Here is a 12,041-nt window from a genome sequence, read left to right as displayed (position 1 = left end):
GCGTTGCCTGTGCTGTGGGGCCCCTTTCAGCACTGCACTCATCTGCATAGATGGCTCTGAGGTCACTGAGACCATCAGTCAGAGGGTGGATTGATGGCGAGGCAGACAGCCTGCATAGCTGTTGGGCCATGTGCTATTTTAGCGTGTGTCCCTGAGGTGACACCAGTACTTTGGCACCAGCCAAAGGAAGCTTCTTAGACATCTATGGGAAGAGGCTGTTTTTTAGTAATCCAAAACTGCGGTCAGGCAGGCAAGAATTACTGTGGGGAGGCCTGTGTGCTATGGATCCCGGGACACAGCCGGAAAGGCTTGCGCCAGAGGGTATCCAGGAGCCCCAGGGTGGAGATGCACCCATCAATCTTGGCCAGTCGTGAAAGCAAAGAATAATCAATCCTTTTCAGCCCAAGAAACTAGGACAACCTCGCCCTATCTTTTCTCCAGTGCCATTACTTGAGTCCACTTGGGACCCCAGATATTCCTTGAGAAAGATTTGACATAGTTAAGTAACCACGATGGTATTTGTTCACGTGATATGAAATGTAGCATGATCAAACAGACAGCTCCAACATTTTCTACCCAAGGCTCCTACACTTTCATGTTCTATTTCTCTTACTTTTTCCATGAAGGTGTTGACAACCAATCTACACTTGCACAATTTACTGGTTTTATACCTATATTTTAATTTTCCTTCTGTTATGGCTTGGATATGTGGTGTTCCCCCAAAACTCACGAACGAGACAATGCAAGAAGGTTCAGAGGAGAAATGGTTGACTGCCTTAACCCAGCCAGTGAAGTAACCCCTGATGGGAGTCACTGAGTGGTGGCTGGCGGCAGGGGGGGTGTGGCTGGAGGAGGTGATTCACTGGGGGCGTGGCTTGGGTGTGAACATTTGTACCTGGAGCTGGCGTCTCTCTGCTTCCTGGTGATGTCAGCTGCTTCCCTCTGCCACACTCCTCCACCATGATGTTCAGCCTCACCTCGAGCCCAAAGGAATGGAGTCGGCCTTCTCTGGACTAAGACCTCTGAAACTCTGAGCCCTCAAATAAACTCTTCCTCCTCTCCAGTTGCTCTGATCAGATCCTTTAACCACAGCAGTGAAATAACCGACTAAAGTTCCTTCCTTCCTTCGTTGCCTCCTACTTTTTGGGGGGAATTGAGCCCAGGTGCACTTAACCACGGAGCCACATCCCCAGCCCTTTTTTATTCTTTATTTTGAGACAGGGTCTCACACTCAGTTGCTCAGGGCCTCTCTAACTTGCTAAGGCTGGCCTTGAACTTGTAATCCTCCTGCCTCAGCCTCCTGAATTGCTGAGATTACAGGCATGCGTAATCTATCACGCCTGAATCTCTTTTCTCTCTCTCTCTTTCTTCCAATTTTGGAAGGGGCAAATGTAATTCAGTATGCAGTATCAAAATATATCAGATTTCGACAGATTGTGTAGTTGTTTATCTATTTATAAAAACACAAATAAAAACAATAGCACTACCTTGGTTTCCTAAACAGTCCATAAAAAGCGGGCAGGTATCCTAACTGCAAGAAATAATTTTCTTGACACTCATTTTGCAATCCTATTGCTCACTCTTAGTTCCCTTTGAAAGAGGAAGAGTCTGACGGGCAGCCTGGGGAAAGATGAGGGGCTGGTTCCAGTGGGTGGCCTTGTCCCAGCCCCCCTGCGGGTCTCTTCAAGAGCTGCCAGCAGCCCGTGGTCCAGTGGACTTCCCCTTGCCCCTCATGTCTACCTGGAGGCTCTGCCTTTGCTGGGGAGAGGAACTGACTTTCCCGGACACTGTTACCCAGCGTGCAGGGAGCATTCTGCTCTGCTGCGGTGTGCTGAGCCAGCCCCAGGGCACATTAAAAGGCGCAGTTCCACGTGGCCATGAAGGAGATCCTAACAGGCAGGGAACAAGTGCCAGAGAAGACTTTGTACCTCTGCTGTGCTCTTTGCACATGTGTCTTGTGCGCTGATCATGGCCTGGGACAGCAGATCCCTGAGCAGGCTGCAGGTGGAGGCAGCGAGGTCTGGCCTTCCCAAGAGGCCACTGCAGCTCTAACTTGCGCTCAGGAGTAAATTCAGCAGGGAGACGCTGACCGACCAGAGCCTGGAGAGGTTTCCTCCCCACATGAATTCTGCTAGCTCTGAGCTGGCTCAGGGCTCCCCTGTGTGTGGCCCTGTGTTCTCTCTTCAGTCTCCACCCTCTCCATGGTCACCACGATCACTCGTCCGGCTACTTCTAAGGTTCACCAGGCTGGCTGTCAGGACCACACAGTGCCGAAACAGATAAAAGCCCTTGAATTTGACAAGTTTGAGGCAGCCAAGGGAAAAGAGCCTCTCAATCTAATTACTGTTGTTTGAATACCCTGATAATCAAATCAATCAGCTCCCAAGAAAGATCACAGCTACCCAAGAGTAACTATTTCTAAATGACATAATGACATTGGTGGTGTTTAGAAAGCAAACTGAGGGCTGTGTGTGTGTGTGTGTGTGTGTGTGTGTGAGAGAGAGAGAGAGAGAGAGAGAGAGAAATAAATACTGGGGTTGTGGTGTGGTGTGTGGGTGGGGACTGTTTTTCTCTCTCTCTCTTCCTATGCAACCTGCTGTGGAAAAAGAGTAGAGTTGCACACCAGTGCTTCTTCGATCTGTAAACCTTAACATTTTCTTTAACCACGGAAAATAATAGCTGAAGCAAACAGGATCAGAAAGGCAGTTTAGAAAACATCACGAGTATGACTCATCCCCACCTCTCCCGCCCCTGAACCCCCTGTCGTTATAGGGTCTGTATATCTAAATGAGTGTGTGTGTGTGTGTGTGTGTGTATATATATATATATATATATATATACATTCAACTAAATGAACCTAAATTCTAAACTTATGTTCCTTTAGGGGACAGGGTTTCCTTTGAAAATGTGCTGGTGGCAAGGGCATATCCTTGTCCTGGTAACAAGCACCTGGACGGGTCCCCTAGGTGAGACCTAGACCAAGGCAGCAGGTCTAGGTAGACATGTCACCATGCAGAGAAGATTAGTGAGATCTCACAGAATGCAATCGGCCCTCTGATTTGAGATGAATAAGGCTCGAGAGAATGAAGACCTGCCCAAGTGCCTACAGCTATGTCGCAGCAGGAGCCCGGCTGGAGATGACTACTCCAAGAACGTTTCCACCCCATTAAACTCTGACACGTTGCCTTCAAACTGATGTAAATGAATCCTGCTTTGAATCTACTAACCAGACATGTGAAAAAAAATCTGATGTTCTTCCTTGAAATGTAGGGAATTAGCATCTATTGACTACTTCCATGTGTAGGTACTGTTCTAAATGCTTTCCCTATAATAGCATTTAATCTGCACACAGCCCCATCACGTCTATGATCTGCGTTATGAGAAAGAAATTAAGGCACAGAGAGATTAAGCAACCTGCTTAAGGTCACGGAGTGAGGTAATGGGCAAAGCCCAGACTTTGCAACTGCAGAGCTGGTGATATTTCCTGTCACAGAGCTTGGTTAGAGGGAGGTACCAACTGGCCGAGCTTCCAGACACCAGCCCTGACTCTGGAAACTGAAGATCAATGCCCTGAACTTGCAAGGATTCTCTCTCTAATCTACGAGGATTAAGGCAAATGAGATGATCTGTTTGGACAGGGCCAACCACACCACCCTCAAGAGCAATGCAAACATCCGGAATCTGCTAAAAAGAGAAGCCGGGCAACCTGATAGCTCTCTCTGTCCCAGCTCCCCATGGGGAAAGCCAGGCAGGCACAGGCAACAGCAGGCAGAAACGGAACTCAGGCTGGATCTCCTCTGGCCCCCCGACTTGACCCTCAGCAGGTCGCCGAGGTTACAATCACCTGGCAATCACGCAGGCTGTGGAGAGGGGTCCTGCAGTTCATCAAGCCTCCCTTCAGAAGGACCCCCACCACCCCATCCAGAGTGGAACCCCCAGTCTAGAGATGGCGCTCTTCAACACTGTAGTCAGCCCCAAAGGAAAATTCCTTGGGAGAGAAATGGGCTGGGCATTCTGGAAAACCCTTCCTGGTGTGAAAAGTGGACAAACAATTACCAGATCACCCAGTCCAGGCTTATCTTCCTGTTGGTGCACGTTTGCAAGATTGTAAAGAGCGTGAGCATCTATGCAGAAATAACCAGAGAAGACACCCTCAGGTAGAAGTGAAAGCCAAGGAAGGGGCCTAGGATTCAACCTCGCGGGTGGCTCGCGATGCCAGTCATCAGGGTAAAGCCACAGCAGCGAAGCTCAGGTAGACATTCCCCAAATGGGTGTAAGTCGTGATGAAAACCCAAATTATCATCTTAATTATTTCTGTGGTTGGAACAAAATAAGAAAGACAGAAACCAACCCTGACAGCTGTCAAACCCAGATGACTAGATGACGGGGGCATTCTTACTGTGCAATGCTCTCTGATTTTTCTTCCGTGAACTTGTATTACTTGGCTAATCATCAAAAAAAGTCTCACCACTGCTTCTTTGAAAAACTTACTTGATAGAAATCTTAAAAAAAAAAATCACTGAACATGTTTTTTTTTTTTTTTAATGGGAAATAACCAAAATCTCAAGATCCCTGGGTCCAGATTCCCGTTTATTTAGGCGGGTCCAAATTCTAGAAAAGCTCTTGCCTACGGCCCATCTCCTAGGAAGTGTTGGCACAAGACCTCTGTAGATCACTAGATGAGCCACTTAGACTAAGAGCAAACTTCCCACTGCTCAGACGATTTATGGAAGAGCTGTCAAATGAGAGTGTAAAACTAGGCGCTGCCCATGGGTGTCCAGTGCTGCCCAAGGAGGAGAGCCAGGTCCAAACCACACAGCACCCGGGAGAGCCAATCCTGGCACAGACGCGGACTTCAGCCTGCGGACTTCAGCCCACAACTCAGCGTGCTGGCAGCCTGGCTGTGAAAGCAAGCTGGGGACAGCTTCCCTGAGGCATCAGACACCACAGTGCAGAGGAGAGACCAGCGGAGAGATTCAGTACTGTTTCCTGACCTAAAGCAAACCTGTATCCATCAAGATTTTATAAAAAACATTTGGAGGAACCGCTTGGCAACCCTGCCCAACCTTGCCCGGGTGCCTGGGTGCCCAAGTGATATCTGTCACAACTATCTCCCTCAGAAAGCTTCGCTTCGAAACAAAGCAAAGCAGATCAGGACGGCTCCTGCCAAAAAGATCCTTTACCTTCACCAAAAACGTCATCCTCTTCATCAGCCAGAGGCTCCTCCACATCAGGAAACTGCATCTTGGGGAGTTGGTGGGCGGCAGGTCTGTGTGCCCCGGCTGTCAGGCCACAGTGCCTGGGGTGACTTCCTTCTCAGCTGTTGCTAGGGAGGGGAGGGCCCTTCCGCATCTGCCCCGGGGCTGCAGCTTCATTCATAGGTGAAAGGGCTTCAGCGCCTTTTGAAGAGGGAATTCCAGGCGAGGTAATTCTCACCGCTGAGAAGAAAGAACTGTTTGGAAGGAGCTGCAGATCCAGTTGGATGTGAATGCAGATATCACTCAAAGTCCCAGAGCCATGAATTCTATTTCAAAGCACTAACTTTCATATTTTCTTAGAAAGGAAGGTGGGCTCTTAACTCTCTTGCTTATGACTTTGAACACAATGGACTGTGTTGAAAGAGGGGGTTCACGTTTCTCCTATCTTGGTTTTTCTTCAATGACAATTTATCTGAAAGTTAAGCCAGCTGCTCCACTACACCCCAGAGCAGGCCTGGGAGGCCGGGAGCTTTATTTTTCTCAGTTAATCCTTGCTTTTTTCTGTTTTGCAATCCTTTTGCAATTGAGAACTGGAAACTTGGCATCGTCGAAGCCAAATTCAGTACAGATCCAGGCTCTCATTGTCCCGATTACATCTACGGCCGGTGGCAGATAAGTGGTTTTGGTGAGACAACTGCCATTTCACAATATTCACTTGGCCGGATAGTTCAGACTTTATCAATAGAAGAGAAAGAGAAAATATAACTGAAAAAGCAGTTCCTCCCAAAGGGAGGGGTGGCCACGGCCCCTTCCTGTGGCGCTGGGGCCTCTGCACCTTACCCAGCTGCCCCAAGTCCGGCCCTGTGCGCTGGGTCCAGATCTCTGAGAGATATGGGGACTTCAGCTGGGACTTCCCAGGGTCTCTCAGGGGGCGCAGAAGCTCAGAGATGCAAATAGAGGTGACAGAGAGGGCTGTTGACCCCGGGGGTTATTTCTGGAGCGTTATTTATTGCATGGTTTTGAAAAGACTGCCCCAGTGCCACCCCCAGTCCCAAGCCAAGAACCTGTCCCCTCCGCCCCCAGCTGTGCCCTCTTCTGCTGGAAGTGAGTGGATAATGGGGCTGGAGAAGCCCATCAGTGAGAACCGTCATCTCAGAGGATAGAACTGGCCACTGAGGGCTAACTGAGCACCGGGTCCCTCCTGAGCAGGTGGCTGGGAGTTCCCAAAGATGCTGCACCACGGGGTCCTGTGGGGACCCCCAATGGCTCTCCACCAGGCTGGAGCCATCCTCAGGAGAGCTAGACACTGTGGGTGTCAGAGTTCACAAAGGCTTGTCACTGGCACCCAATGCCTTGCTGCCCAGGGACCAGGAAGGACCAGCTCCCCGCAGTGCACAGGGGAGGAGGGACTGCCTGGCCCCAGTGAGACTCAGGGCCCCTTGAGAAATTCTGAGGCAGACAGCCAGAGCCGCCTCTGTCTCTGCATCTCCCCGGCTTTCCTCTGACCACTCCCTGCCCTGACTTGCACCCAAATGGTGTGTCTGGTCAAGGGCTGCAGTTAATTACATAGACTAATAAAAAATGGGCCCCAATGTAGGGAACCAGGAGATGGCGGAGAGCTCAGGTGGTGTAGTTGAGGTGAGAGGGGTGAGTGGGTTCTATCATTTGTAGTTACACTGTCACAGAGTGGACGTCACCATCCCGTTTTACAGATGAGACCCTGGAGTCTCTGGATCTGGACCAACTCTCTTGGTATCCCACAGCAGATGTGGCTAACTAGAGCGCATTTGTGGCCTGTGGCCTGGCAGGGGTGTGGAGAGTGCCTCTCCCCTCAGGGGGATGGAAACTGATCAGTCACCAGGCTCCAGGCAAAATCTCAACAGCCTCCAGTCTCCTCTTCTCCAGTTTAGACACCTTAAACCATGGCTAAGAACCTCAGAGCAAATATAAATGCCACCAAGAACTCCATGACAGCAGGAAATAGACACCATGGTCCTTGCTCTTCAAAGTTCACAATGACCTTAGAGAGACAAGGGAAACATGCAGTGTGTTGACCTAGAAACCAGCAAGCTGCGGATAAGTGCATCCAGATGAGTGAATTTCCAAGACATATTGATTATATCCATACGAATGTCCCAAAGTGGACAAAATGTAAAAAATTTACTAAGGATAGGAAACGCTTCTACAGGGCTGAATTCACCAGTCTCACACCAAGGCTGGCTATTGGAGTCAACGTCTGCTAGTAAAAGCCCTAGGAGGTGACATGAGCCACCCAAGGGCCTGACCCAGGCCCGTGCTACACTGAAGGAATAAAGGGACCTGGAGCTATCTGCAGGTCCCCAGATTCAGGCACTTCAAGCTGTTGCTCACGTGACTCCCTCTGCCTGGAAGGCTCCCCTCCCCCATCTCTATCAACCTGAGAACTATCTACTCGGGTCAGGCTCAGTCTAGGAGCCCCCCCCCCCCCAGTCCTTCCTGACTTCTGGGAGTAGACCTGCTGCCCTCCCCTGAGCCACATACTTGTCTGTGTCACTTCTCCCTCCAGTCCTCAAGGGCAGGGGCCATTTCTCCTTCAATTCTGCATCTCCAGTTCCTCAACCCAGTGAGAGGCAGAGAGCCACTGAGGCACACGAGTCGATGGTGGCCAACTGTGACAGGGGTCACTTGATGCTTTGACTGTATCCCTTGTGGCTTTGAAACTTACATATTTTTTCTTTTTCCCAAATTTCTTTGACCTTCTCCTGCATGATCTTTTCCCTAGCCTCCTTCCCGATCCTCTTTGCCCTAATCACCTTCTCCCTGCCTTCTCCTCCCTGATCTTCTTTCCCTAACCATTTTCCTGACCCTCTCTTCTCTGATCTTTCCCCTGACCTTCTCCTCCCCGATCTCTCCTCCCTGATCTCTCCTCCCTGATCTCTCTTCCCTGATCTCCTTTTCTCTGAATCACCTCTATAAAATCCCCTGTTCCTGATGATGGGCAGAATCATAGCCTTTGGGACAGGAGTTCCCTGTGTTTCTCCTTTGCTACCCAAGCAATAAACCTCTTTTCCTTTTTCTCAAAACCATGTCCTCACTATTGGATTGGCATCGGGACAGGGCTTTCGGCAACAACATGAACAAGGTAGAAAGCTCTGGTGTGGACAGAATGCTAAGAGAGTGAGAATTCTCACTTCGGAGTTAGTCCCAGAATCGGCAGATAAGGAAGAAAATCTTCCTCCTTACTCTTATGTTTATAACTGGGGCCTTCAAATCAAACTGACAATAGATTAATAAGAAAAAAGGCATGCAAATTTTATTAATATTTCTATGGGCAGAGGGTCTTCACAGAAAAAAAGTGCAGACCCCAAAGAAGTGGTTAAATGCGGTGGCATAAGTACCATTTTAACAAAGGGCAACAAATTTGTGAAGAAGTGGCCATACAGAGACAGCAGGGCAGAAAGGTGGGCTCCCAGGGGGGGCATATTGCTAGGAGATATGAGGTAGATAAGGGTGTTGTACACGGTTATGTTAGAGCCACCTGCAGGGACCAAGTTCCTGGCATGTGGGAGAGGGACACCTCCACACAGGAAGGCCTGTGTCACCTCCACACAGGGAGGTTTCTACCTTGTTTTAGGCAGAGAGTTCTTCCAGCATCTGCTCTTTCTCAATTGCCTTCAGCCATAAATAGTCCTCATGCTAAAGTGGCATGTTCTGCAGGGCACATTCTGGTCCCCTTCAAATCCAACTAGAAAAGACATTAAGGCCGGTGAAGGCAGTGATTAGATTAGGGCTGTAGGCTACAAGAGGGTATTTTGTTTCTGCTGTTTTGGCACAAAGTAAGCACCATAGAGTGCGAGTTATTTTTAATTTTACTTTTGAATATGTTTTTAGTTTAATAAAATAGTACGATTGTACCTATTTTCAGGGGCACAATGTCACATCTCTACTCCTGCACAGTGGGTAGTGACCAGAAGGGGTAGTTGACATCTCTGTGTCCTCAGAGGGCAGTTGTGGCTTAGAAGTGAGGAGTGAGTCTGACACAACACAAAAGACCTGGCTTCTCAGTGACCAGGGCCAGCAGCTCCAGCGACTGGGGTTAAGGAACAGAACAAAAGCGAGGATGAACCAGGATGAGTCAACTATTTTGATCAAAGCTTGGCATGTGGCAACCGGGGCTGAGTTTAACAGTAGAACATCAACATCAGAAGCACAGGAGCCTGGCACCATTTTATACCCTCATGGCCGGCGCCCACTGGTGCCACAGTAGGTCTGAACTGGAGAGATGAGCAAGGCCTGGCCCTTGCTTTGAGAAACTTTGCTTACTGATCCCTGTGTTCCTTTGTCCATTCAAACAATGTCCAATGAGGTTTCAGGTGCGGCAGGAGACGTTCAAGTGACTGAGCACGTGTGTGCACAGTGCCACTAGTTCATGGCGGGACGACGTAGTTGTGATGATCCTGGTTTACTTATTTTTTAAAACATCTCTGTCTGGCTCTCTGTTTTGAAATTTTAAAATACCATCTGTGAATCGCTCAGAGGAGGAAGCTGCCCTGATGGGATAATGATGGCCCAGTGTGGGCCCTCGTTCCCACAGACTGTGCGCATCTGGAGAATTTCCCACTCCTTCCGGAGGCGAGGTAAGATACCCAACTTTCAGGTACTAACTTCAGAACAGGGTCTGGGCAAGGCAGGTGGAACATCCAGCAACAGAAAGGAGATGGGAGGAGGAAGGGGAACGAGGCTGCACCGAGCGGCTGGGACCAGGGAAGGAGAACAGGGGAAAAGCCCACAGGCCAGACACAGTCCGGGCTCTGGGTGAGTGGCCAGTAAGGATGTGCACGAAAGGTGTCCAGCTGCAGAATGCTACGTGCGGAGAGCTGGGGCCAGAGGCTCATGGCTGTTCACAGTACTCCTGTCTCCATGTGGCAGCCCTCCAGGGCCTGTGGAAGTCCCCTCCGCTCCCCACCCCACCCCTGCAGCTTCAGAGCACCACAGGTGGCAGGAGCCACACCAAGGGTCACTTAGTGCAGGTGCTAGGGAAGCCTGCAGGACAAGCTGACCAAAGCCCCGGGTCGGCTTCTTCATTAGGACTAAAGATAATGGGGCGATTGCCCTCTGGGTGATTCCCATTCCCTCTGCTCAGGAAGGAGGGAGAAGGGCCTAGTAAGAATGATCCCACAGCAAGACGCACACTGGCTACGGTTGGCACCGCCTGAGCCTTGGGCTGAGGGTTTAATTACTGAGAGTGTTTAGTTTGCAATTAGTGGCTTTTAAAAAATTTCATTAAAATGAGCTGGTTCTAAGGTTTGGCAGGACTGAGTTTCATCCTGGCTTTGCTACTGCCCAGCTCTTTGAAGTTACTGAGTCTTCACTAAATTGTAAAATGGAATATTAAATCAGTGGCTGTGCTAAGGGAAAACTCAGTCCTCTGTCCCTAAGTTGCTTCAAATTATAATACAGCCTGTATCGATACATTGTGTTTGCTATACCAACAGAACTTGAGCTTCTCCGTGGCCTGTCTCAACCAGAATGTAAGCCCAAAGCCTTTTCAGTGAGTATTGTGACTGCCACTGGCCACTAAAATTGACCTCTCGGGGTTTGGGGTACATTAATTGAGCTGTGAATCCTTCCCTGTGGCCCTACATCAGCTTTAGAATAGGTACAGGTTAGTCTGTCCCTCCTCCCCTTTTTTGGTTCGGAAGCTATCTGTGTAAAGTGTCAGAAGCAGTGAAGAGAAGACATGGAGGGATTAAACCTTGACCAGGTGTAAGAAGCCTATCTCCACGGCTGCAAGAGACATGGGGAGAGTTTAAAAGAATCACCCCTGGGGTCTGTGCCCCCAAGAGGACATCTCCATGAACAGGAAGAAGTACTTCCACTCTGATAGAAAAGCATATATCTCAGCCATCATGACTACTACAATTAGAGCTTGCTCTGTGGCATATTAAACCACTGGGTGCCAAACCAGGGACATTAGAAAACATCATTGAATGCCTGCTAGTTAATCCTTTCACAAATCACAGGCTTTCTAATTTTTTCCAAAGTATTGAAGGAAGACTTTGTTGAGTTGTTAGTAATAAATCAGTAAAAATCTTCTTTATGACAATTCATCATGGGAATTCTTTATGACTATATATCATGGTATATAATAGAGAAAAAAGGTCAGTTAATCAGGTTGTATATCAGAGAAAATGATGTTGTAAAGACTTTTTGAAAATCCTCTTTTCCATAAAAGCAATAATAAATGCTTGGGGAAATGGTCAGTATCAACTTTTTGGAAAGGCATCCAGAAATTCAAGAAAAATGGCTGAAAAATGAGTTTTGTGAATGAATACTAATTTTTTTCTATAATGAGACAGGGATTAGTTATATATATTCTGATATTTTATTTTACTTTGCTAAGCAGCCAAGTTTACATATATAAGTAAATAAAAATGGAGGGAATTTTGTTATGGTAGTGTCATTCAATTATTTGTGTTGAATATTTTCTAGTGTACAATTTTAATTTCCTTATCCTTTCTTTTGCTATATTCTAAAATTGATTTTCTTGGTGATTGTCCTGGGGATTATAACCACCTGATTTGGTTAATACCGCCTGCATTTCAATAGTAAATAGAAACCTGGGTCAGGGCTCCCCTGTCCTCTGAGCTGTTCCCATCCCACAAGCTACACCCTTACCTATTATTGTATGTCTGTCCACACAGACTCACATGCTTTACAAAGTAGTCTTTTAAGTAAGATGGAGGGAAAGAGTTATCAGCAAAAATGCATCTGTATGTCCCTTATGTTTACCAATGGCAGTTATTTCTAGCGTTCCTTACTTTTTCTTATAATGATAAGTATCTGTATAAAAATTTTATTACT

General features: G+C 48.1%; 1 protein-coding gene across 7 annotated transcripts in view; it reads right to left on the bottom strand.

Moving 5' to 3' along the window:
- Positions 1-12,041, bottom strand: part of Ripor2 (RHO family interacting cell polarization regulator 2) — a 177,064-nt gene that overhangs the window by 94,531 nt on the left and 70,492 nt on the right. The window contains exon 1 of one of the 7 annotated variants that reach the window (XM_046452515.2): positions 5,184-5,339. The exons of the other annotated variants lie outside the window; for them this stretch is intronic. Within the exon in view, the coding sequence (XP_046308471.1) occupies positions 5,184-5,244 (61 nt within the window). The 5' untranslated portion in view covers positions 5,245-5,339. Of the gene's footprint in view, positions 1-5,183; positions 5,340-12,041 lie in introns of those variants that run through there. 7 annotated transcript variants of the gene reach the window in all.

This window comes from Marmota monax, unplaced genomic scaffold (assembly GCF_021218885.2).
Source record: "Marmota monax isolate L192 unplaced genomic scaffold, Marmota_monax_Labrador192_F-V1.1 WCK01_AAM20220418_F8-fsc00141, whole genome shotgun sequence".
Classification (NCBI taxonomy): Eukaryota; Metazoa; Chordata; class Mammalia; order Rodentia; family Sciuridae; genus Marmota; species Marmota monax.
This window is presented reverse-complemented; position numbering and strand designations above follow the sequence as displayed.